A 27,809-nucleotide genomic window follows, 5' to 3' on the forward strand; every position below is an offset into this window, starting at 1 on the left:
GTGTATGTGATAAAATGATTAGTTATTAAGCCCACTGAATTAGGAGAAGCCAGAGGCATTGTAGAATTTATTCATTATAGTCATGTAATGTCAGATGTGAAATTAGTAAAGTATATAGGTTTTGCGTTAGTAATGGTTAAGTATTACAGTAAAGTCTCGATTGTCTCACCTGCTTTCGGATAAATGAAAAGTTGGATGATACAGAAAACAATGGTAACCTCTTAAAATAATGGTAACCCCTCAAACAATTCAGAAATGCAGTAAAAGCGTGGTCCTAGCTCACAATGGTAGTAAAAGTAGGGTCCCGTTTTCAAAAAACTGAAAGAGAAGCCGCATGACGTCACCGGGGGTCTGTTGGGTATGCTGGATGGTCAGATCAGTGAAGGTCGAATAATTGAGACTGTACAGTATTAGCATTTTTCAGTGTACCAAGATTAAACAGGTTGTTTAATTGCTTACTCAAAAACTGTAACAGTTGTTCAAAAGCAGAGAGTCTTACTAACTGCTAAATGTCCATCTTATTTCAGTTGGTGGATAAACTCAATACTAATACTGACATGGAGGAAGTAATGAATGATTACAATACGGTAAGAGCTCTTTTTTTGTTATAGTTCTATATTAACTGCCAAATAATATTGCCATACTTGAAACTGTACTAAAAGAGGAGAAAAGGAGTTTCACTATACCAGTCCAGACAAGGGGGTTATGTCCCCATGCTAGCAGATGGAGACAGAGTAAAGAGCTTAGAGCTGATTAAACTTCCCTTATAGGGGAATGATAACTGTTTTCTGCTCCTTAATGATTACCTGAACATGTATACCCTGGAGGAAAGGGGAAACGGGTGATATGATACAGACTCTTCACATATTTGAAAGGTATTAATCCGCAAACGAACCTTTTCTGGAGATGGGAAGGCGGTAGAACTAGAGGACATGAAATGAGATTGAAGGGGGGCAGACTCAAGAAAAAATGTCAGGAAGTTCTTTTTCGCAGAGAGAGTGGTGGATACTTGCAATGCCCTCCCGCGGGAGGTGGTGGAGATGAAAACGGTAACGGAATTCAAAAATGCGTGGGATAAACATAAAGGAATCCTGTTCAGAAGGAATGGATCCTCAGAAGCTTAGTGGAGATTGGGTGGCAGAGCCAGTGGTGGGAGGTGGGGCTAGTGCTGGGCAGACTTCTACGGTCTGTGCCCTGAAAATGGCAGATACAAATCAAACAATTACAAACTGGTCAGTGGAGCTTAAAGTGAAAATATAGCAAGTTTTAAAGTGTCCCTTAAACAGGAGGAGAAATCCAACCTCTACAAACTTTGTCTAACAAATGGAACCTCAAACCTCCAACAAGGGACCATACCCAAGTACTTGTAACACCTTGTAAATACTGGAGTAAATTCCTATCATTGGTTCCTACTAAGAAAGGAGAACAGAAAAAAAGCCCAACCGAAAAAACTCATCCTAAATGAGAAAACCGTATGGGTTAAAAAACTGTCCTCCTTTCTTGTATATATATAGACACTGTAAAAGGAACACCAAAACCTAACCTACCTACGCTAACCCCAACCCAGAACCAAACTATTTAATAGGAGACCCCTCAGAAAAGAGAGCCCTAAGTAAATTATTCAAACACTAGAGCAGTAGGGAAAAAAACCCTACCCTGCCCTCTATTAGAAAAACTTAGAAGCCCCCCGTAGCCAAGCTTCCAAAACGTAAAAAATCTTATACTTAGCTTTGTCGCCAACTTGAAAGCTTCAAAACAAATCAAAACAAATCAAAGTCAGGTATACATATAAAGTAGCACATATGAGTTTATCTTGTTGGGCAGACTGGATGGACCGTACAGGTCTTTCTCTGCCGTCATCTACTATGTTACTATCAGGTTTATGTTCTAAAGAGAAGGACGCCCATCTTTCAACACAAATCAGGAGATGGGCGTCCTTCTCACAGGGTCGCCAAATCGGCATAATCGAAAGCCGATTTTCGACGTCCCCAACTGCCTTCCATTGTGGGGCCAGCCAAAGTTCAAGGGGGTGTGTCTGCAGGGTAGCGCAGGCGGGACGGGGGAGTGGTTAAGAGATGGCTGCCCTCGGCCGATAATGGAAAAAAGAAGGCCGGCCCTGACGAGCATTTGGCCGGCTTTAATTGGTCTCTTATTGTTCATGACCAAGAATTCAAAAGGTGCCCAAACTGACCAGATGACCACCGGATGGAATCGGGGATCATCTCCCCTTACTCCCCCAGTGGTCACCAACCCCCTCCTACCACCCCCAAAAAAATTAAAAAACATTTTTTTGCCAGCCTCTATGCCAGCCTCAAATGTCATACCCAGCTCCATGACAGCAGTATGCAGGTCCCTGGAGCAGTTTTTAGTGGGTGCAGTGCACTTCAGACAGGTGGACCCAGGCCCATCCCCCCCCCCATCTGCTACACTTGTGGTGGTAAATGGGAACCCTCCAAAACCCACCCGAGGTGTGATTTACCGCCACCATCGACGACTTTAATTTCGCCGACGCGATTTTTCCGTTGATGTCCTCGAAGGTCCCGAGTGGATTTAAGAAGTGTGGTCGGTGCGGCCGGCCTACCTCGCAGACCGACACCCACGCTTGGTGCCTCCAGTGCCTCGGGCCGGAGCACAATATCAAGTCGTGCTCTTTGTGTCTTGGTCTCCGGAAGCGGACTCAGGTTGCGAGGCAAGTTCTACGGGACCGTCTTTTTGGAACTTGCGCCGGCCCCTCGACGTCGACCTCGACGGCATCGGTATCGACGGCCGGTTCTTCGGTACCAGTATCGATGTCCGCGAAATCGGCACCGATGGCATCGACCCCAGGAGCACAGGTCCCGTCGGCCCGCCGGTCCTCCGGTGAGGGTAGGGGTGAGAGGCCGCGTGGGCAATCGGCCCCGGTCACTCCCTCTGCCCATGGCCCTCGGGACTGAACCCTTTCTGACCCAGTCCCTCGAGACCGAGGGGGATCAACCTCCTCCTCCTCCATTCCACCTGGCGCCGATGACGGGCACCGCAAAAAATCAAAGAAGCACTGTCATCGGTCGCCTTCGATGCATCCGGCTCTCGGTGCCGGCGAGGCGTCAGCGTCGAGAGGAGAGGTCCCCTTCGGTAGTGGAGGTACCGACGCGTCAGGGTCCCAGCACTTCGGTGCAGTCTCCTGGACCCGAGCAGCTTCCGGCACCGACACCTCTACCGGCCCCCCAGTCTTTCCCGACAGCGGGCCTGGACGAGTGCCTCCGAGCCATCCTTCTGGGGATCCTGGAAGGGCTGATGCGCCAGGCTGTGCCGGCGCCGGGGGTGCTTGCGCCCTCGGCGCCGTTGACTGTGGCACCGGCGAGCTCTAGCCCGGTGCCGAGGCCTTCGACACCGCCGCCGCTTGCGGCGCCGGTCTCGACCGCCACGCAGGTGGAGTCCCCGTCGATGGAGGGAGCTTCGTCCCCGCCGGCGCGGGAGTCCACCGCTCGACGACACCGAGGCCTCGGTGCCTTGACGTCGAGCCGGGCCCGGTTAAGGACTCAGCTACATGAGCTTATGTGCGATACCGAGGAAGAGGCCTCGTGGGGGGAAGAGGAGGACCCCAGATATTTCTCCTCAGAGGAGTCTGTGGGCCTTCCCTCTGACCCCACGCCTTCACCAGAGAGGAAGCTCTCGCCTCCTGAGAGCCTCTCCTTTGCCTCCTTTGTAAGGGACATGTCCATTTGCATTCCCTTCCCCGTGGTCTCTGTGGATGAGCCGAGGGCTGAGATGCTCGAGGTTCTCGACTATCCATCACCACCTAGATAGTCCTCCACGGTGCCGTTGCACAATGTCCTCAAAGAGACACTGCTTCGGAACTGGATGAGACCATTATCTAATCCCACCATTTCCAAGAAAGCAGAGTCCCAGTAAAGAATCCACTCGGACCCAGAGTTAATGCGGCCCCAATTGCCCCATGACTCGGCGGTCGTGGATTCTGCTCTCAAGAGGGCACGGAGTTCGAGGGATACCGCCTCGGCGCCCCCGGGGCGGGAGTCTCGCACTCTGGACTCGTTTGGGAGGAAGGCCTACCAATCTTCCATGCTAGTGACCCGCATCCAATCTTACCCAGCTCTACATGAGCATCCACATGCGGAACACTGTGAAGCAACTGGCGGACCTGGTTGATAAGCTCCCGCCGGAGCAGTCCAGGCCTTATCAGGAGGTGGTCAGGCAGCTGAAGGCGTGCAGAAAGTTCCTGTCCAGGGGTATATATGACACCTGTGACGTGGCATCTCGTGCTGTGGCCCAAGGTATAGTGATGCGCAGGCTCTCATGGCTGCGTGCCTCTGACCTGGACAACCGCACCCAGCAGAGACTGGCCGACGTCCCTTGCCGGGGGGATAATATTTTTGGCGAGAAGGTCGAGCAGCTGGTGGACCAACTGCATCAGCGGGAAACCGCCCTCGACAAGCTCTCCCACCGGGCGCCTTCAGCATCCACCTCAGCAGGTGGATGTTTTTCCCGGGCCCGGCAGGCTGCGCCCTATGCTTTTGCCAAGCGTAGGTACACCCAGCCGGCCCGAAGGCCTCGAGAGGCACAGGGACAGCCCCAGCGCGCTCGTTCTCGTCAACAGCGTGCGCCTAAACAGCCCCCTGCGCCTCCACAGCAAAAGCCGGGGACGGGCTTTTGACTGGATCCACGGGAACATAGCCGCCCTCAAAGTGTCCGTGCCGGACGATCTGCCGGTCGGAGGGAGGTTAAAATTTTTTCACCAAAGGTGGCCTCTCATAACCTCCGACCAGTGGGTTCTCCAAGTAGTGCGGTGCGGATATGCCCTAAATTTGGCCTCCCTTCCACCAAATTGTCCTCCGGGAGCTCAATCCTTCAGCTCCCATCACAAGCAGGTACTTGCAGAGGAACTCTCCGCCCTTCTCAGCGCCAATGCGGTCGAGCCCGTACCACCCGGGCAGGAAGGGCAGGGATTCTATTCCAGGTACTTCCTTGTGGAAAAGAAAACAGGGGGGATACGCCCCATCCTAGACCTGAGAGGCCTGAACAAATTCCTGGTCAAAGAAAAGTTCAGGATGCTTTCCTTGGGCACCCTTCTGCCAATGATTCAGGAAAACGATTGGCTATGTTCCCTGGATTTAAAGGACGCTTACACTCACATCTCGATACTGCCAGCTCACAGACAGTATCTCAGATTCCGCCTGGGCGCACGGCACTTTCAGTATTGTGTGCTGCCCTTTGGGCTCGCCTCTGCCCCACGGGTGTTTACAAAGTGCCTCGTGGTGGTGGCGGCGTATCTACGCAAGCTGGGAGTGCACGTGTTCCCATATCTCGACGATTGGCTGGTCAAGAACACCTCGGAGGCAGGAGCCCTCTGGTCCATGCAGTGCACTATTCAACTCCTGGAGCTGCTGGGGTTTGTGATAAATTACCCAAAGTCCCATCTCCAGCCAACCCAGTCTCTGGAATTCATAGGAGCCCTGCTGAATACCCAGACGGCTCAGGCCTTCCTTCCCGAAGCGAGGGCCAACAACCTCCTGTCCCTGGCTTCGCAGACCAGAGCGTCAGCAGGTCACAGCTCGGCAGATGTTGAGACTTCTGGGTCATATGGCCTCCACAGTCCATGTGACTCCCATGGCTCGTCTTCACATGAGATCTGCTCAATGGACCCTAGCTTCCCAGTGGTTCCAAGCCACCGGGAATCTAGAGGATGTCATCCGCCTCTCCACCAGTTGCCGCACTTCACTGCTGTGGTGGACCATTCGGACCAATTTGACCCTGGGACGTCCATTCCAAATTCCACAGCCCACGAAAGTGCTGACGACGGATGCATCTCGCCTGGGGTGGGGAGCTCATGTCGATGGGCTCCACACCCAGGGTCTGTGGTCCCTCCAGGAAAAGGATCTGCAGATCAACCTCCTGGAGCTCCGAGCGATCTGGAACGCACTGAGGGCTTTCAGAGATCAGCTGTCCTGCCAAATTATCCAAATTCGGACAGACAATCAGGTTGCAATGTATTACACCAACAAGCAGGGGGGCACCGGATCTCGCCCCTTGTGCCAGGAAGCTGTCGGGATGTGGCGTTGGGCTTGCCAATTTGGCATGCTCCTCCAAGCCACATACCTGGCAGGTGTAAACAACAGTCTGGCCGACAGACTGAGCAGAGTCATGCAACCGCACGAGTGGTCGCTCCATTCCAGAGTGGTACGCAAGATCTTCCGAGAGTGGGGCACCCCCTCGGTGGACCTTTTCGCCTCTCAGACCAACCACAAGCTGCCTCTGTTCTGTTCCAGACTTCAGGCACACGGCAGACTAGCGTCGGATGCCTTTCTCCTTCATTGGGGGACCGGCCTCCTGTATGCTTATCCTCCCATACCTTTGGTGGGGAAGACCTTACTGAAGCTCAAGCAAGACCGCGGCACCATGATTCTGATAGCGCCCTTTTGGCCCCGTCAGATCTGGTTCCCTCTTCTTCTGGAGTTGTCCTCAGAAGAACCGTGGAGATTGGAGTGTTTTCCGACTCTCATTTCGCAGAACGACGGAGCGTTGCTGCACCCCAACCTTCAGTCCCTGGCTCTCACGGCCTGGATGTTGAGGGCGTAGACTTCACTGCGTTGGGTCTGTCTGAGGGTGTCTCACGTGTCTTGCTTGCCTCTAGGAAGGATTCCACTAAAAAGAGTTACTTTTTCAAGTGGAGGAGGTTTGTCGTTTGGTGTGAGAGCAAGGCCCTAGAACCTCGTTCTTGCCCTGCACAGAACCTGCTTGACTACCTTCTGCACTTATCAGAGTCTGGCCTCAAGACCAACTCAGTAAGGAATCACCTTAGTGCGATTAGTGCTTACCATTATCGTGTGGAAGGTAAAGCCATCTCTGGAGAGCCTTTAGTCGTTCGATTCATGAGAGGCTTGCTTCTGTCAAAGCCCCCTATCAAGCCTCCTGCAGTGTCATGGGATCTCAACGTCGTCCTCACCCAGCTGATGAAACCTCCTTTTGAGCCACTGAATACCTGCCATCTGAAGTACTTGACCTGGAAGGTCATTTTCTTGGTGGCAGTTACTTCAGCTCGTAGGGTCAGTGAGCTTCAAGCCCTGGTCGCTCATGCTCCGTATACCAAATTTCATCACAACAGAGTAGTGCTCCGCACCCACCCAAAGTTCCTGCCGAAGGTGGTGTCGGAGTTCCATCTTAACCAGTCAATTGTCTTGCCAACATTCTTTCCCAGGCCGCATCCCTGCCCTGCTGAACGTCAGTTGCACACATTGGACTGCAAGAGAGCATTGGCCTTCTACTTGGAGCGGACACAGCCCCACAGACAGTCCGCCCAATTGTTTATTTCTTTCGACCCTAACAGGCTAGGGGTCGCTGTCGGGAAACGCACCATCTCCAATTGGCTAGCAGATTGCATTTCCTTCACTTACGCCCAGGCTGGGCTGACTCTTGAGGGTCATGTCACGGCTCATAGTGTCAGAGCCATGGCAGCGTCGGTGGCCCACTTGAAGTCAGCCACTATTGAAGAGATTTGCAAGGCTGCGACGTGGTCATCTGTCCACACATTCACATCACATTACTGCCTCCAGCAGGATACCCGACGCGACAGTCGGTTCGGGCAGTCGGTGCTGCAGAATCTGTTTGGGGTGCAAATCCAACTCCACCCTCCAGGACCCGCATTTATTCTGGTCAGGCTGCACTCTCAGTTAGTTGTTCTTCGTAGGTCAATTTTCTGTTGTACCCTCGCCGTTGCGAGGTTCAATTGACCTGGGTTCTTGTTTTGAGTGAGCCTGAGAGCTAGGGATACCCCAGTCGTGAGAACAAGCAGCCTGCTTGTCCTCGGAGAAAGTGAATGATACATACCTGTAGCAGGTGTTCTCCGAGGACAGCAGGCTGATTGTTCTCACCTACCCTCCCTCCTCCCCTTTGGAGTTGCGTTTTCATCATTTTTGCTTGTCATTCAACTGGCGGGAACGGTCGCGCACGGGCGGGAAGACGGCCGCGCATGCGCGGTGGGCGTGCCCTGCGTGCGGACCGCCCGCGAAGCTTCTTCCGGTTGGTGGGGGCTGCCGCGGACGTCACCCAGTCGTGAGAACAATCAGCCTGCTGTCCTCGGAGAACACCTGCTACAGGTATGTATCATTCACTGTATCGTGACTTCACCTTGAATATTGTGTACAGCTCTGGCCACCACATCTCAAAAAAATGATATAGCAGGATTGGAAAAGGTACAGAGAAGAACAACCAAAATGATTAATGGCTAGGGAGGTTGAGCCCCTTCACTGTGGAGAAGAGTTGGCTGAGGGGAGATATGATAGAGGTCTATAAAATCCTAAGTGGAGTGTAACGGATAAACGCAAATCAGTTGTTGTGTGCACACTATGAAGTTACTTTGCAGTACATTTAAGACAAATTGGAGAAAATATTTTTTCCATTCAGTGCATTGTATCATGGGTAGATTGGTCTTGTTGCTATTTTTCTCCTTGTATTCCCACGATACAACTTCTGACCAGAGCTCTTTGATCACATGTCACCAGCTTTATTATACTTTACAACTCAGTCTTAGCTTCAGCAGACAAGGTAACACAGCAGTACTCCTTCAATACTACAGAAAGAGATTTTCCCATCCGTACCAGTGCTGGCCTTCCGACAGCAACCCAACTTAAAACATAAACTAGTAGGAAGCAAGCTCCCAATAGAAACTCAAAAAGAAGAGAGTGGCACACATCCTTGCAATATATCCAACTGCAAACTATGCCAAAACATTTCACGGGAGCCCACAGTCTTTCACAAAGGAAAAATATTCTACATAAAGGAATCCTTCATACTCTAATCTTCCAGTGTAGTATATATCATTCAATGTAAAAAGTGTGACGAAGGGTGCTATATTGGAGAAACAAGCCAGATACTAAAGAGGAGACTTGATTTACATAGACGTCACATGAAAAATGCCAGTGCCAACCAGGATATCACCTCTGTGGGGCAGCACTTTACAAAACCAGAACACACTATCAATGATTTTGTGGTGAGAATACTAAAAGGAAACTTTTAAGACAATCCTGGAACATAAGACATTTGAAATCAGAATGATTAAATATTTTGACACCCACCAGACAGGACTTAACAAAGATCTGGGTTTTCTAGCCCATTATAAACCATAAAATTCTATTGCTTTGTCACCCTCTTATCATTCATATCTCCCTGTCCATCATCCACCCAGCCCTCCCTGTCTCTCACCTAAATCACCTCATCCTGTGAGACTGTCACTAGAATGCTTTGATGCTTCACTTATATATACTATTTATTTATTTAATTTATTTATTTATTGCATTTGTATCCCACATTTTCCCACCTCTTTGCAGGCTCAATGTGGCTTATAATACATCATGAATGGTGGAAATATATAAGAAAATAAACATTTAGTATTACAGAAGGATCTTGGGTAACATGATAGTGATAAAACATGATAGTAGTTTAACAAGAAAATAGACATTTAGTATTACAGAGGATCTTGGGTAGCATGATAATGATAAAACATGATAGTAGCATAACAAGCAGATATTGTAAGACAATTCTGGATATATGTGAGGAGTTCATATTTGTTGCTGTTTGTGGTATGCCTTGTTAAAGAGATGGGTCTTCAGTAGTTTGCGGAAGTTAGTTAGTTCATAGATCGTTTTTAAGTTGCGCGGCAACGCGTTCCAACATTTGCTTATTTTTGATCTGATGAAGAAGGGTTACCATCGAAAGCTATTCAAAAAATGTGTTGTTAGTCCAATAAAAATGGTAACATCTTATTTGCTTTTCTGTGTTTTAGTTTATTTTATTTCTATTGATTACCATTATACTATATTAAAAACTGTTACATTTCTCATATTTGATTACCACTGGTCCTTGTAGCAATTAAATATTTATCAGTGGCATTCCTACTTTTAAAGTATTTTGTACCAGGGGCGTATCTGGAATCCGGCGGTAGGGGGGGCCAGAGCCAGAGAGGGGGGGCACATTTTTGCCTCCCCCCCCCCCCCCCCCCGCCGCCGCCTCTCTCCACCCCCTCCCCGCCGTCAACCCTCCCCCGCTGCTTACTTTTGCTGGCGGGGTCCGACCCGCAATCTCCATATTTCGGCTTCCTCCGTGGCCATGTGCTTCCAGGAAGTAACGCTGCAGCGCTGATTCGTTGAATCTAGTTCGGCGTCTGACGTGCTGGGACGTCAGACGCCGAACTGGATTCAACGAATCAGCACTGCAGCGTTACTTCCTGGAAGCACATGGCCACGGAGGAAGCCGAAATATGGAGATTGCGGGTCGGACCCCGCCAGCAAAAGTAAGCAGCGGGGGAGGGTTGACGGCGGGGAGGGGGGCCAGGGCGAAATCTGCGGGGGCCCAGGCCCCTGTGGCCCCACGCAGATACGCCCCTGTTTTGTACTAGGCCTCCTGCCCTGTACCCCACATTTTCTCTACCCATTGCTAAAGCAGTCACCTGATCTAGGAGGCAGGCTTTTGTTGCAAAGCAGAGGTGTACTGAAGTGTTTTAAGCATTGGAGGTTGGTTTCACAGGTAACACAGTCTAGATTGGTCCTCCCACCTTGTCCCTCAGCCCCCCCCCCCCCAAAGGGTGTTACTTCCTATATAGTCTGCCTAATCCTTCAGTTCTGTGTAATTTGCAGCCAGTTTTATAGGCAAATCTTTTCTGATTGCTATAACTTTTGTCTGCTTTTAATCAGGTGTTTTTCCTGATTTAGATTAAGTGTGTGTTTGTATATAACCAGGTTTACTGTTATTTTCCTTCATATACCTCTAGTAGAAGAGTATTATTATTTACCTTCTCTTTTCCTTGACCAATTTTTTTTAAATCAGCTTACTCTAGGCTTTTCTTTTTTTACCTACAGTTCATAAGGGGGAAACAGGTTTACTGTTATTTTCCTTTATATACCTCTAATAGAAGGATATTATTGTTTACGTTCTCTTTTCCTTGAATAAGTTTCTTTTTTTTTTTTTTTCAATCAGCTTACTCTAGGCTTTTCTTTTTTTACCCCCACTTCATAAGGGGGAAACAAATTAAACTCTTTATGTATACTGTATAGAGATCTGGCTTTACTGGAACAGTTAACAACATTAATATTGTTTGGAAAGATAATCAAGAAATCATTAAGTGATATAATCATTACCTTTTAATAGATATCAGCTTTATTTCTGGGTCTCTACTTAGTAAGATTAATCCCTTGAATTAAGCCTACAAACACACACTACTCTACACACCAGATACGTAAAATACATATCTAAAGGAAGTAGATAGAACTACATCCACAGAGTGAATCTGAACAGGTTCAGAGATCGCACATTAAAGTAACTATCTGCTTCTTGTAATACAGAACAGGTGAAGGAAAAATTAGGGTTGGGACTTTGGTAGGTCCTTTTCTTTCTATTCACGGGTACAAAATGCTCCTACATTTGAAGTATGGCTAAGAAACATGCTGCCCCCAAAGCTGCTGCTCTCTTTACAGCTTCTGCCTCTGTCCAGACAATGCTTGATCCAAGGTGACAAACTGGTTTTATGTACTAAGTGGATGCACGTTGAGTCCTTCATGCAAGAAGTACAAGAAGTAAGGGAGGAGGTAGCAAGACTAAGAAGCATCTGTGACAACCAGAAATCCATCCATGAAATGCATCTTGAGACATTGGGGACCTACAGCAAAGGGAAAGGAGATGTTCCTCAGAAAGAGGACAGCTGGACATAGATCGGCAGATCCTGCTAAATCAACCCCCCAATTCCATCTTTGGTTGAACTGAAGAACCGGTTTGCAGCCCTGGAGATAAGAGTTGAAAATATCTAAAGAACGGGAGGAAGCAAAGCTCAAAAATCCCAAAACTGCTGGATGAGTGGCCAATAATTTAGTAAAAGGTAGTGGTGGTTGGTGATTCTCTTCTGAGGGGTACAGAGGCACTCATCTGCCAACCAGATATGATGTACAGGGAGGTATGCTGTCTGCCTGGTACCAAAATTTGAGATGTAGCAGAAACATTGCCGATACTCATCAAGCCTACTGACTACTATCCTATGTTGCTCATCCATGTTGGCACAAATGATAAATTGCTAGGTATCCTACTGAACGTATCAGATGTGACTTCATGGCTCTGGGACAGAGTGTTAAGTGCACAGGCGGTGTACCTTCCTGTTGAGGGTAAAGGTCAAATGAAGGAAGCACGCATCCTAGAGCTGAATGTATGGCTGCGTGAATGGTGCCAACGGAGTGCTTCAGTTTCCTAGACCATGGGATGTTTTTCCAAGAACTACTGAGCAGAGATGGTGCCCAAAAAAGGGGTAAAATGTATTCCGTAACAGACTGGCTAATGTACTAAAGAGGGCTGTAAACTAAATTCATAGGGAATGGGTGAGAAGAGCCCCAAAGTCATTAATAACCCTCAGGAATGTAAGGCATCAAATATCTTTATAGAAATGGGGGGAAAGAGTAATATCTGGAGAGCTTTGTTTACCAATGCCTGTAGTATGGGAAACAAATTTCTAGATCTAGAGGCTATAATTGTAGAAGCTGACTTGGATTTAGCGGCGGTCACAGAGACATGGTTCACAGAGAACCATGACTGGGATATATTTATACCTGGCTATAATCTATTCGAGAAGGGCAGGGTAGGAATAAAGAGTGGAGGAGTGGCATTATATGTTAAGAATAATATTAAAGTAACAGAATTGCAAGACATACAGGGTAAGGAAGAAGCACTGTGGGTTAATCTGGAAAGAGAGAATGAAAAAGATATATACCTCAGTGTGATATACAGGCCTCCTTCACAATCGGAAGAAATGGACAGAGATTTAATTGAAGACTATGATAAAACAGTGGGTTTTTAAGCCTGTAAAACTACCTTAATTAATTCTTGAAGTGTATTTCTCCTATTGGCCAACAGGTAGTGTTTCCTTACTTTAAAGCTGTTACAGAGGAATGACCATTCCTTCATTAGTTAGTCTGGCACAGATACGAAGTAAATTTAGTATGCTCTTGAAAACTTGTTGTTCTGGGCTCTGATTGGCCCAGGAGTTCAAATTTTTCTAGGATGTACTGGCTTTTGCCCAGTCTTAGCCAGGGAAGAGAAAGATCTCTTTGCTGAGGCCCTGTGAACAGTTATATTTGATAACCTGTGAGCAGCTATATGTCCTGATTTCCCCAGGCACTATTTAGATAGTAAACAAATGTTTAGATAGTTTTGTAATTGATCCATATTCAGTTACCTGTTATTATGTGCTGTTTTTGTTCCATCTGTTTTTATGGTTCACTGTTCAACATCTTTATGACATTAAGCATTTTTAGTTTATTGCTTCTGCTGTCTGGACTGACTAAGAATCTTGGTGGTTTATGTGTTGGGTCTGTGAGTGCTTTCTAGGAACTGTGGGACCACTGGGAGTGTTGCCTCAGTAACCTAGAAATCTCTGGGGAACACCTTGAGAGCGGGAGACTCACCCAGAGGCGGTTGGGACCCAGTCAGTGGGAGGAAGGTGCTAGTGTAGAACACAAGCGGCAGGTGCAGATGGACCTGAGCAGTGCTGGGGATAGACTCTCTAAGTGGCTGCGGGATAGTCCTGGGTGGGGGTGGCTAGGCGTTTCATGACAAAGACATTCACAAGATAGCTTGGAAAGGGGAAGTACTACTGATAGGTGATTTTAATATGCTGGATGTCAGTTGGGGTGTCCTGCTGCAGGGGGTCATCTAGAATCAAGTGGAGCATTATTGTTGTACATCACTTTGGACCCATTCGAGGGAATTAACGGTATATTAAGTGCCAGATTATGTTAGATTAGATTAAATCTTGTATGGTATGAATTGTTCCAGCAGTTGGTAATGGAACCCACACAGGATGGAGCTATTCTAGACCTTGTGCTTACAAACGGGAAGAGTGTTTCTGATGTTACAGTGGAAGATTGTTTGGCAACTAGTGATCACTAAATGGTATGGTTCAATATTATGCACAGGAGGAGAGGGCTTATTCAAGATTTAAGGTCCTAGACTTCAAAAGAACTTTGCCAAGATGGGGTAATATCTCAAGGAAGAGTTAGTTGTATGGGAACAGCTAAAGGAAGTAGATCATCAGTGGGCAAAACTGAAAGGAGCTACTTTAAAGGTGACAAACCTTTATGTTAGAAAAGTACATAAAAGTGAGAGGAAAAGAAGGCTGGTTTGGTTCTTAAACAAAGTAGATGAAAAGGTAAGGGAAAAAGATTAACCTTTATAAACTAGAAGACGACAGAGAAAGAGGAAGACAGACAATGGACAATGGAAAAGCTAAGAGTGTCTGGAAAAGCTGTCAGGAAAGCAAAGATATAAACTGAAGAAAATTTAGCCAGTATGGTAAAATTGGGAGACAAGACATTTTTTAGATATATAAGTGATAGGAGGAAGTGCCAGAATGGCATTGTGAGGCTCAAGGGTGAAGGGGAGGAATATGTAGAAGCTGATAATTAAGCAGTTCAGCTTTATCCTTATTTCTGTTCTGTGTTCACAGATGAAAGGCCAGGGGTAGGACCGCAGAAAACAAATGCTAATGGGGATGGATGGTAGACCAGGACTGATTCTCAGAAGACTGTGTTTGTGAGGAGCTAGCTAAAGCAAAAATAGACAAAGCAATGGGGCCTGATAGGATACATCTGAGGGGCCTTCAGGAACTCTGAGAAGTTCTGGCAGCTCGGTTGGCTGACCTAATGCTTCTTTTAGAGTTTGAAGTGGTCCTAGAGAACTGAAGGGTGGATGTGGTCTCTGCACAAGAGCGGAAGTAAGGAAGAGGTTGGGAATTACAGACCTGTCAGTCTGACCTCAGTGGTGAGTAAACTAATGGAAATGCTTTTAAAGCGGAGAATTGTGAGGTTTCTCGAATCAAATGGACTGCAGGACCTGAGATAACATGGTTTCACTAGAGGCAGGTCTTGTCATAACTAAACTGAGTGCCCTCGGTATGGGACCTAATGTGACTGACTGGGTTAAAAACTTGGTAAGTGGAAGGGTAGTAGTAAATGGAGTTTGCTACTACTACTTAACATTTCTAGAGTGCTACCAGGGTTACGCAGCGCTGCACAATTTAACAAAGAGAGACAGTCCCTGCTCAAGGAGCTTACAATCTAATAGACAAGTGAACGGTCGGTCCGATAGGGGCAGTCAAATTGGGGCAGTCTGGATTCACTGAACGGTAAGGGTTAGGTGCCGAATGCAGCATTGAAGAGGTGGGCTTTAAGCAAAGACTTGAAGACGGGCAGGGAGGGGGCTTGGCGTAAGGGCTCAGGAAGGTTGTTCCAAGCATAGGTTGCTCCAATGAAAAGGATGTTACAGTGGTGTACCACAGGGATCAGTCCTTGGGCCGGCTCTTTTTAACATCTTTGTGAGTAATATTGCGGAAGGACTGTCTGGTAAGGTTTGTTGTCTCTTTGTGGATGATACCAAACTCTGTAATAGGGTGGACACCCCATAGGGTGTGGATAGCATGAGGAGAGATCTAGCGAAGCTTGAAGAATGGTCTAGTAATTTGCAACTAAGATTTAATTCTAAAAAATGCAGGGTCATACACTTGGGTTACAAATATCCAAGGGAGCATTATAGTATAGGGGGTGAAGCAGTGGCGTAGCCAGACAGCCAATTTTGGGTGGGCCTGAGCACAAAGTGGGTGGGCACAAAATTTTCTCTCTCCCCCCTCTCCCCAAAATTGGCTGTCTGGCTACCCACTGCCCCGAACCCCCCCCCCCCCCCCCCAAGCCACCGCTGCAGGTTTCTCCGGCACCACCTACCGGCACCCAATGGGCCTTCTTTCCCCTCCCTCCGTCGGGCAGCGCCAGCCTAACTGTACAACAAAGCTGCATGGCACCGGGTCCGTCAGCATGCTGCCGCTAGCTCCTACCTTGTCATGTTTCGGCAGAGGTGTTAGTTCTGCTGCTAAATCTGCAACGGATCCACGCGGTGCCAGGGCTGTCTCTCTGTACGCTGCTGCGACTGCTTCCTCTGCGCTAGCCCCGCCTCACTTCCGATACTCTTTCTGAAGAGGCGGGGCCAGCGCAGAGGAAGCAGTCGCAGCAGCGTACAGAGAGACAGCCCTGGCACCGCGTGGATTCGCTGCAGATATAGCAGCAGAACTAACACCTCTGCCGAAAGATGACAAGGTAGGAGCTAGCGGCAGCATGCTGATGGACCCAGTGCCGTGCAGCTTTGTTGTACAGTTAGGCTGGCGCGCGCTGCCCGACGGAGGGAGGAGAAAGAAGGCCCATTGGGTGCTTTGTTGCTGGGTGGGCCTGAGCCCAAATTGGGTGGGCCCAGGCCCGCCCGGGCTCACCCGTGGCTACGCCCCTGGGGTGAAGTGCTTCTATGTATGAAAGAAGAGCGGGACTTGGGGGTGATCATATCTCATAATATTAAGGTGGCCAAACAGGTAGAAAAGGTTCTCCGAGGACAAGCAGGCTGCTTGTTCTCACTGATGGGTTGACGTCCTCGGCAGCCCCCTCCATCGGAAAGTTTACTAGCAAAGGCCTTTGCTAGTCCTCGCGCGCCCATGCGCACCGCGCATGCGCGGCCGTCTTCCTGCCCGAAACCGGCTCGAGCCGGCCAGTCTTCTTTCGTCCGCGCTCGGTACGGTCGTGTTACGCCGTTCGTGCCCCAGAGAGTCGACCTCGCGCGTCCTTTTCGACGTATTTTTTTCCTTGTTTTTCTTAAAAAAGTTCGGGAAGCGCTCCGGAAGTGTTCCGGAAGACCCTTTCGGGTTTTCTGCCCTTCCCGTAGTTTTCACAGCTTTTGCCCCGTAAGTTTTCTTTCGTTGTCGGGGTAGGCCTAGTTTGGCCTCGGTCGAGATTTTTCTCCCTTTAAATTTTGGTGCTTCAATTTTCGCCATTTCGGCCTTTGATTTCGCCGGCGTGATTTTTCCGCCCATGACATCGAAGCCTTCCAGCGGCTTCAAGAAGTGCACCCAGTGCGCCCGGGTAATCTCGCTCACTGATAGGCACTCTGCGTGTCTTCAGTGTCTAGGGGCCCAGCACCGCCCTCAGAACTGCAGTCTGTGTTCCCTGTTACAAAGGCGGACTCAGGTAGCGAGATTAGCCCAGTGGAACATTTTGTTCTCGGGCTCTTCGTCGACATCGGCACCGGAGGCATCGAGTGCATCGACGTCGTCAGCGTCCGGACCATCTTCCTTGGCTGCCGCTCCATCGACTGCATCGAGGCATCGGACCTCTGCATCGGCGCCGAGGCATCGGGCGACTGCATCGACGTCGGTGGTACCGAGACTTCGTCTGCTGATGTCGTCGGACGGAGGTGCATCGTCAGGAGTGCAGGTGAGGGCTGTCCATTCCCCTGCTGGTGGCGGTGAGCCTTCGGGTGGGTCTCCTCCTACCCTGAGGGCTCCTGCGGTACAGCCCCCCCGGGATCGACCCTCTTCGGTCTCGGCCCCGAGGAAGCGACGGATGGATTCTACGTCCTCCTCGTCGGTGCCGGGGAGCTCCGGTGACATGCTTCGGAAGAAGTCGAAGAAGCATCGACACCGGTCTCCTCCCCATGTTGGCACCGAGAGCTCTGGGTCGCCGAGGGATTCGGCACCCAGCAGGCATCGGCACCGAGAGGACCGCTCACCCTCTGTTCAGGAGGTGTCGATGCGCTCCACTCTGGACAGCCCGGAACAGCCTCCTCGCCCGGAACAGGTTCTGACGTCGACGCCTGCATCGACCTCTCAGCCTTTTTCTGCAGCCACTCTGAACGAGAGCCTCCGGGCCGTTCTCCCAGAGATTCTGGGAGAGCTGTTGCGCCCTACCCCTCCGGTACCAGCGGTGCTTGCGCCTCCGGTACCGTCGAGCGTGGCGCCGGCTGGTCCATCGCCCAGGTTGAGGTCCCCGACGTCGGTACCGCGTGCGGTGCCGACCGCGGCCACCTCCCAGGAAGGCTCCCCGACTACGTCGGCGGAGGGAGCTTCGCCGATGCGGGCGAGGGAGTCTACCTCTCGACGCCCCCATCGTGGACGTGGCTCCACGGAGTCGAGCCGGGCGAGGTTGCAGACACAGGTCCGTGAACTTGTGTCTGACACCGAGGGTGAGGCCTCGTGGGAGGACGAAGAAGACCCCAGATATTTCTCTGACGAGGAGTCTGAGGGTCTTCCTTCTGATCCCACTCCCTCTCCTGAAAGGCAGCTTTCTCCTCCTGAGAGTCTGTCTTTCGCTTCCTTTGTCCGGGAGATGTCTACGGCCATCCCCTTCCCGGTGGTTGTGGAGGACGAGCCCAGGGCTGAAATGTTTGAGCTCCTGGACTATCCTTCTCCACCTAAGGAAGCGTCCACTGTTCCCTTGCACCATGTCCTGAAAAAGACATTGCTTGCGAACTGGACCAAGCCATTAAGTAATCCCCACATTCCTAAGAAGATCGAGTCCCAGTACCGGATCCATGGGGACCCAGAGCTGATGCGCACTCAGTTGCTTCATGACTCTGGAGTTGTGGATTTGGCCCTAAAGAAGGCTAAGAGTTCTAGGGAGCATGCTTCGGCGCCCCCGGGCAAAGACCCTAGAACCTTAGACTCCTTTGGGAGGAAGGCCTACCATTCTTCTATGCTCGTGGCCAAGATCCAGTCTTACCAGCTCTACACGAGCATACACATGCGGAACAATGTGCGGCAGTTGGCGGGCTTGGTTGATGCTCTTCCCCCTGAGCAAGCCAAGCCTTTTCAGGAGGTGGTCAGGCAGCTGAAGGCGTGCAGAAAATTCCTGGCCAGAGGAGTTTGACACTTTTGATGTTGCGTCCAGGGCCGCTGCTCAAGGTGTGGTGATGCGCAGGCTCTCATGGCTGCGTGCCGCCGACCTGGAGAATAGACTCCAGCAGCGGATTGCGGACTCGCCTTGCCGTGCGGACAACATTTTGGGGGAAAAAGTCGAGCAGGTGGTAGAGTCTCTCCACCAGCGGGACACCGCATTCGACAAGTTCTCCCGCCGGCAGCCTTCAGCCTCTACCTCTACAGGTAGAAGATTTTTCGGGGGAAGGAAGACTGGTCCCTATGCTTCTGGTAAGCGTAGGTACAATCCTCCTTCCCGACAGCCTGCGGCCCAGGCTAAGCCCCAGCGCGCTCGCTCTCGTCAGCAGCGTGCGCCTCAGCAAGGCCCCGCGGCTCCCCAGCAAAAGCAAGGGGCGAGCTTTTGACTGGCTCCAGCAGAGCATAGCCGACACCCCAGTGTCAGTGCCGGGCGACCTGCCGGTCGGAGGGAGGTTGATAGCTTTTCACCAAAGGTGGCCTCTCATAACCTCCGATCAGTGGGTTCTGCAAATAGTCCGACAGGGATACACCCTCAATTTGGCCTCAAAACCTCCAAATTGTCCACCGGGAGCTCAGTCTTACAGCTTCCAGCACAAGCAGGTACTTGCAGAGGAACTCTCCGCCCTTCTCAGCGCCAACGCGGTCGAGCCCGTGCCATCCGGGCAGGAAGGGCTGGGATTCTATTCCAGGTACTTCCTTGTGGAAAAGAAAACAGGGGGGATGCGTCCCATCCTAGACCTAAGGGCCCTGAACAAATATCTCGTAAAAGAAAAGTTCAGGATGCTTTCCCTGGGCACCCTCCTCCCCATGATTCAGCAAAACGATTGGCTATGCTCTCTGGACTTGAAGGATGCCTACACTCACATCCCGATACTGCCAGCTCACAGACAGTATCTGCGATTTCAGCTGGGCACACGCCACTTCCAGTACTGTGTGCTACCCTTTGGGCTCGCCTCTGCGCCCAGGGTGTTCACAAAGTGCCTAGCTGTGGTAGCAGCGGCACTTCGCAGGCTGGGGGTGCATGTGTTCCCATATCTCGACGATTGGCTGGTGAAGAACACATCCGAGGCAGGAGCCCTGCAGTCCATGCAGATGACTATTCGCCTACTGGAGCTACTGGGGTTTGTGATAAATTATCCAAAGTCCCATCTTCTCCCAATGCAGAGACTCGAATTCATAGGAGCTCTGCTGGATTCTCGGACGGTTCGCGCCTATCTCCCAGAGACGAGGGCCAACAACTTGTTGTCCCTCGTCTCGCGGGTGCGAGCGTCCCAGCAGATCACAGCTCGGCAGATGTTGAGATTGCTGGGCCACATGGCCTCCACAGTTCATGTGACTCCCATGGCCCGCCTTCACATGAGATCTGCTCAATGGACCCTAGCCTCCCAGTGGTATCAGGCCGCCGGGGGTCTAGAGGACGTGATCCACCTGTCCACGAGTTTTCTCAAATCCCTATATTGGTGGACGATTTGCTCCAATTTGACTCTGGGACGTCCATTCCAAATTCTTCAGCCACAAAAGGTGCTGACCACGGATGCGTCCCTCCTGGGATGGGGAGCTCATGTCGATGGGCTTCACACCCAAGGAAGCTGGTCCCTCCAGGAACGCGATCTGCAGATCAATCTTCTGGAGTTACGAGCGATCTGGAACGCTCTGAAGGCTTTCAGAGATCGGCTGTCCCACCAAATTATTCAAATTCAGACAGACAACCAGGTTGCCATGTACTATGTCAACAAGCAGGGGGGCACCGGATCTCGCCCCCTGTGTCAGGAAGCCGTCAGCATGTGGCTTTGTGCTCGCCGTCACGGCATGGTGCTCCAAGCCACATATCTGGCAGGCGTAAACAACAGTCTGGCCGACAGGTTGAGCAGGATTATGCAACCTCACGAGTGGTTGCTCAATTCCCGTGTGGTACGACAGATCTTCCAGGTGTGGGGCACCCCCTTGGTAGATCTCTTCGCATCTCGAGTGAACCACAAAGTCCCTCAGTTCTGTTCCAGGCTTCAGGCCCACGGCAGACTGGCATCGGATGCCTTCCTCCTGGACTGGGGGGAGGGTCTGCTGTATGCTTATCCTCCCATACCTCTGGTGGGGAAGACTTTGTTGAAACTCAAGCAAGACCAAGGCACCATGATTCTGATTGCTCCTTTTTGGCCGCGTCAGATCTGGTTCCCTCTTCTTCTGGAGTTGTCCTCCGAAGAACCGTGGAGATTGGAGTGTTTTCCGACCCTCATCACACAGGACGAAGGGGCACTTCTGCATCCCAGCCTCCAGTCGCTGGCTCTTACGGCCTGGATGTTGAGGGCGTAGACTTTGCCTCTTTGGGTCTGTCAGAGGGTGTCTCTCGCATCTTGCTTGCTTCCAGGAAAGATTCCACTAAGAGAAGTTACTTCTTCCATTGGAGGAGGTTTGCCGTCTGGTGTGACAGCAAGGCCCTAGATCCTCGCTCTTGTCCTACACAGACCCTGCTTGAATACCTTCTGCACTTGTCTGAGTCTGGTCTCAAGACCAACTCTGTAAGGGTTCACCTTAGTGCAATTAGTGCTTACCATTATCATGTGGAAGGTAAGCCGATCTCAGGACAGCCTTTAGTTGTTCGCTTCATGAGAGGCTTGCTTTTGTCAAAGCCCCCTGTCAAGCCTCCTACAGTGTCATGGGATCTCAATGTCGTTCTCACCCAGCTGATGAAACCTCCTTTTGAGCCACTGAATTCCTGCCATCTGAAGTACTTGACTTGGAAGGTCATTTTCTTGGTGGCAGTTACTTCAGCTCGTAGAGTCAGTGAGCTTCAGGCCCTGGTAGCCCAGGCTCCTTACACCAAATTTCATCATAACAGAGTAGTCCTCCGCACTCACCCTAAGTTCCTGCCAAAGGTCGTGTCGGAGTTCCATCTGAACCAGTCAATTGTCTTGCCAACATTCTTTCCCCGTCCTCATTCCTGCCCTGCTGAACGTCAGCTGCACACATTGGACTGCAAGAGAGCATTGGCCTTCTACCTGGAGCGGACACAGCCCCACAGACAGTCCGCCCAATTGTTTGTTTCTTTTGATCCCAATAGGAGGGGAGTGGCTGTAGGGAAACGCACCATATCCAATTGGCTAGCAGATTGCATTTCCTTCACTTACGCCCAGGCGGGGCTGGCTCTTGAGGGTCATGTCACGGCTCATAATGTTAGAGCCATGGCTGCGTCGGTAGCCCACTTGAAGTCAGCCTCCATTGAAGAAATTTGCAAAGCTGCGACGTGGTCATCTGTCCACACATTCACATCTCATTACTGCCTGCAGCAGGATACCCGACGCGACAGTCGGTTCGGGCAGTCAGTTCTTCAGAACCTGTTTGGGCTTTAGGATCCAACTCCACCCCCCGAGGGCCCTGTTTGTTCTGTTCCAGGCTGCACTCTCAGTTAGTTGGTAAATTTTTTAGGTCAATCTCAGTTTGTCCTCGCCGTTGCGAGGCCCAATTGACCATGGTTGTTGTTTTGAGTGAGCCTGGGGGCTAGGGATACCCCATCAGTGAGAACAAGCAGCCTGCTTGTCCTCGGAGAAAGCGAATGCTACATACCTGTAGAAGGTATTCTCCGAGGACAGCAGGCTGATTGTTCTCACAAACCCGCCCGCCTCCCCTTTGGAGTTGAGTCTTCCCTTGAAGTGTATTGTCTTGCTACATACTGGACTGGCCGGCTCGAGCCGGTTTCGGGCGGGAAGACGGCCGCGCATGCGCGGTGCGCATGGGCGCGCGAGGACTAGCAAAGGCCTTTGCTAGTAAACTTTCCGATGGAGGGGGCTGCCGAGGACGTCAACCCATCAGTGAGAACAATCAGCCTGCTGTCCTCGGAGAATACCTTCTACAGGTATGTAGCATTCGCTTGACGTTCAAAACCAGAAGTATACTTGGGTGCATAGGGAGAGGGATGACTAGCAGGAAAAAAAGAGGTGATAGTGCCCTTGTATGAGTGTCTGCTGAGGCCCCATTTAGAATACTGTGTGCAGTTCTGGAGACCGCACCTATGAAAAGATGTAAACAGGATGGAGTCTGTCCAGAGGGTGGTTACAAAATTGGTACCAGTTTCTGTCATAAAGCGTATGGGGACAGACTTATAGACCTTAATATGTATACTCTCGAAGAAAGGTGGGAGAGAGGGTATATGATAGAGACCTTTAAATACCTCTGTGGCATTAATGTACAGGTGGTGAGCCTTTTTCAAATTAAGGAAAACTCTGGTATGAGAGGGCTTAGAATGAAGTTAAGAAATTATAGGCTCAGGAGTAATCTAAGAAAATACTTTTCACAGAAAGAGTGGTGGATGCTTGGAATAGCTTCCTGGTGGAGGTTGTGGAGATAAGGACTGTGTCTGAATTTAAGAAAACATGGGACAGGCACGTGGGATCTCTTACGGAAAGAGGAGATAGTGGTTACTGAGGATGGTCAGACTGGATAGAAACATAGAAACATGACGGCAGATAAAGGCCATATGACCCATCCAGTCTGCCCATCCTCTGTAACCCCTAATTTGGCCCTTATCTGCCATCATGTTTCTACCTAAAAACCTGTTTTTTTTTAATCATTGGGAGTCGGATAGTGAAGCAGACGGCAGTGTGAAGGATTTTTTAAAGGTTTTTTTTAAACGTGAATGTTTATTCTGGTTTAGTATTATATATTTGGTTTTGTTAAGCGCTAGTTTGTATTTTATTAATTTTGTACTCCATTTTGTATATTACAGAAAGTAAAAAACTGATTATAAGTATTTAAATTAAATTAAATTGAAAGCAGACACATTCTCTCTGTGCACCTACTTTCTATACGTGCATACCTTACATGATTTTGTAAGAACTATTTTTGCATGTAAAATATGCTTAAAGAAAGAGAGTGGATCACAGGAGATGAAATAAAAATACTTTTATTGACAATAGCCCAATGTGGCCACATTTTGCCTATAAAAGGCTCTTCAGGGGCAGCAACTGTTAATTAGATATGTCATTAATTAAAAACAAATAATAAAAAAAACTAATATATACAAAACTTGAGTTATTCATAAATAAAAACACATCAGATCCATAAAAAAACATGCAAAAACTATGAATAAACATACACAACAAAGTAATCGGGTAATAACAACCAAGTACATTACGTTAAGAACATTGAAATAAATTATATTATTAAAATTGAAATAGATACCAGTAAGAATAAAATAATAAGGCCATTGATATAAATATCATTAAGACCATTGAAATAAAAATATACTACTTAATATATGATGGAAACAAGCACAGCAGGATGTTATGAGTAGATCTGTGATACAGGACTGTGATGAATCATGCATAAAATCTCAGGGCCTCTTTTACCAAACCACGCTAGCGATTCCTGGTGTGGTATTGCCAGTAAAGCCCATTTACTTTCAGTGGGCTTCGTCTGTGTTGTCATGTGGGAATCGCTAGCGCAATTTGGTAAGAGGTCCTCGGTTAATACCATATGCACATACCTAAAGAGGAGATTAAAAATACACTTCCCCTAAGTAAAAGCAAGGAAGCTGGCAACCTACAATTTTGTAACTGTGAGGTCAGTAAATAAATCAAGAACAAGCAAAGCCCTTTTAAAAAATGCAGCTTAATATCAAGGTTAAAATAAGTTGCAAGTTAGAAAGTTAAAAGTTATGACTTAGTCACAGCACTTCTTTTCCAAAGAAAGTGTACTAACCTAACTTGGGGCCCTGTTTACTAAGCAGCGTTATAGGCGCATTAATATTTTTAACGCACGTTAACCATGTACATGCCTACAATATCCCTATAGGCACCTACATAGTTTGTGTGTGCGCGTGCTAAGTGTAGGCACGCTAAAAACACTAACGCACCTTAGTAAACAGGGCCCTTGATGTGTTCCATGCTTATATGCTTGTCACAAAGGTGTTTCTCTATAAAATCTAAAGTTAAAACTTTCAAAATGCCTAGTTTCAAGCAATACTTAAAACTAAACAAAAATAATACTCTTACAACATAATATCTTGGAAAAGTTAATGTATTGCTAATATAGGAAGTATTTATTATGCTGTTTTAAATAAACATTTTTATAAACATCTCAGAAATCAAAGAGAGGCATATCATTTAATAGAGGAAGAAATACCCTCTTGAAATTGCTAAAAATTAATCAAAAGCATAGCTAAAAATTCCTGGAAATAGCTAAACATGCTGAAAAGCTCATGCGTTCCAGTGGCCATTTTTTGGGTTCCAGTGATGTAACAATGATGTCATTGGAATTGAAGCACATTCAAAATCAATGTGGGAAGCTTATACAGGTTGTAGGAACTTTAAAAAACATATAAAATATTGGAAATAAAAACTAGATTCTTGCTATAATTTGCTTTAAAAAAGGTCTTACTGGTATTTATTTCAGTGTTGTTAATATTCATTTCAATGTTGTTAACATTTATTTGGTTGTCGTTACTGATTATCTTTGCTGTGAGTTTTTACATTTTTTTATGGATTGATTTACATGTGTTTTTATTTATGAATAATTCAAGTTTTTATATGTTTGTTTTTTATTATTTTTAATTTATGACATGTCTAATTAACAGTTGCTGCCCCTGAAGCAGCCTTTTATAGGCAAAATATGGCCATGTTAGGCTATTGTCAGTAAATGTATTTTTACTTCATCTCCTGTGATCTGTTTTTTCATTACTACTGACTCTGGATCCCAGTTTCTGTATTGTTGATACCACAAATATGTTTTACATGCAGTAAAAAGCTTTATAAACTTAACTCTTGTGTCCTACAGATGGTCATTCCCAGTGGCCCAAGGGTGCAAACAGTGATCAGTTAGTGCCCACTAGAACATATAGTAACTGTGGTTCACTTCATGCCACTAGTAAGGCTTCAGGTCAAGGATATTCAGTGTTGGCTCAGATTCAAGTGGAACCAGCATTCTCAGTCCCTATACTGCTGGATGAGAATAATGCTGATAATGTGTGAAGCACTCCAGTGGTGGAGGCAGTTCAGTGTACTCGGGGGAAAAAAATTCACCAGCCACAAACTCATACAATTCTCATGACCTAGCTTCAGCTACTTTCCTGTATTACCAAATCTAAGACAACTGGACACAACAGAGCAAATTTTCCAGTTTAAACAGCAAGAGCTTAAGGCAAAATTCTGCTCATCTTCATAGACGACCCAAGTATAATATTTGATATCATCTGATTTCTTTTGGCTATGCATTAACAGCAGTAAAATTCTGTAGCTAGACTATTGGTGTAGTTTGGGTGTTGGGCATTGTGGGATGGGGTAGGAAGAGACAATGCCCTTCACTAAATGTTGCAGATGGTAATGCTGAATTGGTTCCCCTCTCCCCGGTGCCAATATGACTTCCTTAGACTATGTCCTCTTCTCCAAATAAGTAGGCAAACTGTACTCTGAGCACCACCTCAGAAACTGCCACCGTCTACTAGAACTAGTCTGGAGCTGCACCACTTAGATAGAAGTGGATAATATCACTGGAAAACTGTGTTTTATTTATTTATTACATTTGTATCCCACATTTTCTCACCTATTTGTAGGCTCAATGTGGCTTACATAATACCGGAGAGGTGTTTGCAGACTCCGGTGTAAACAAATACAAAGTGATGTTGTGGTAAGATAAAGTTCATGTGTAACAGCCACATTAGGGAATCGTACAATGGAAGAGTTGTGTTATGTCCATTACGTACTTTAGTTTTGTTGTGTATCATGTGTCTAGATTGGTCTGGCAAGATTCAAGGAAAGGAAATGAAAAGGTATGATTAAATTTCACTTTTCATACGTACTCTCAAGACATTGCTGCCTGAACCAGAACTCTCCAAAGAATAGTGCTTTTAACCACTTAGCCCTTGTGTAATCTGTTAATACCTTCAGTTTCCCAGAAATCCATTACAGCTTTCACTCGAGTTGCAGAGAAGCCAATTATAAACTTAACTAGTCAGCAGAGCCTCAGCTTGGGAGTCCCAACTTGTGTGGCTGACATTATCCTGTGTGTCAGCAATAGAGAAAGTAAAGTTGTTTACTTATACTGGAGATTCTCCATGGACAGCTGGACAATTTAGCTATATCATTCCTCCCACTTTCTCCAAGTGGTTGAACCTAGCTCTGTGTACAACTGGGAGGACTCAGTGAGCAGACAGCTGCACAGAAACACCTAAATATCTTCAGAATTATCTTGTATGTTTTTCTGAACTCAGAAACCAGATTGTCTTGGCACCATTTTATGACATCACCGACATCTTGTTGTCTATGGAAACCCCCACTTACAGGTAAACAACTTCACTTGATTTAGATGTATTTTACAGCTGTGGATGAATGGAAGTAAGACTTGAATTTTAATAATGATGAATGCATTCTTACACTTTTTATTACAATTTATATTGTCTTTATAGCTCAAATCTCAAAATGATCGGGAAGCACAGAGCATGGATGTCATTTTTACTGAGAGACAAGCGTAAGTATACAACTATAAATTTTGAAGAAACTAGTTGCTTTCTTTAAAGTACACATTTTCTTTGAGGACAACTAGTTCATTCATCATATAGTTGGATGACATCATCTTGATGATGCTGGACAAACTGATTATTCTAGAACTTTCCAAGGATGTTTTCAGTTCTTCTTGACCTGTTGCCTGATTCTGTCTCCACTAACTTCCCTTAGTTTTTCCAGCATGTGCTAACATTTGTTGTTTTATTCATTATTTTCCTACTGATAGCTCCTGTGTCTTATTTTAGTAGACCTATGCCATTTTTTTAGGCGTTTGTTGGTGCAACGGTAAAAAGAATGTCTCATATGAAGGTCCTTTCTTGAAGCAGGACTTTTGGCTGTTGTTGTTTTGGCATGGCTGTTTCAGTGCAGCTGACCCTCTGGTACTCAGTAGCAGCAGGGCCAATGCTTGCTTGCTGCTGTAGCCAGGGGTTCTTGAGCAAAAGGGAAAAGTGGGCTGCCCCAGGCGGTATGGGAGGTCAGAACAGGCTTCCTGAAGAACCGTCCTTACTTACAGGCACCACTTGGGCAGTGCCAACATTTCACCTCAGCTCTCAAAAGTCCTACGGGATTAAGAATGAATAAAATTA

At 47.9% G+C, this 27,809-nt stretch overlaps 1 protein-coding gene across 1 annotated transcript in view; it reads left to right on the top strand.

Annotated features, from left to right (window-relative positions):
- Positions 1-27,809, top strand: part of IFT74 (intraflagellar transport 74) — a 291,121-nt gene that overhangs the window by 56,914 nt on the left and 206,398 nt on the right. The window contains exons 7-8 of the mRNA XM_030194172.1: positions 528-587; positions 27,126-27,187. Coding sequence (XP_030050032.1) covers positions 528-587; positions 27,126-27,187 — 122 coding nt within the window. The remainder of the gene's footprint in view (positions 1-527; positions 588-27,125; positions 27,188-27,809) is intronic.

The sequence above is a fragment of the Microcaecilia unicolor genome, chromosome 2 (genome assembly GCF_901765095.1).
Source record: "Microcaecilia unicolor chromosome 2, aMicUni1.1, whole genome shotgun sequence".
NCBI lineage: Eukaryota > Metazoa > Chordata > Amphibia > Gymnophiona > Siphonopidae > Microcaecilia > Microcaecilia unicolor.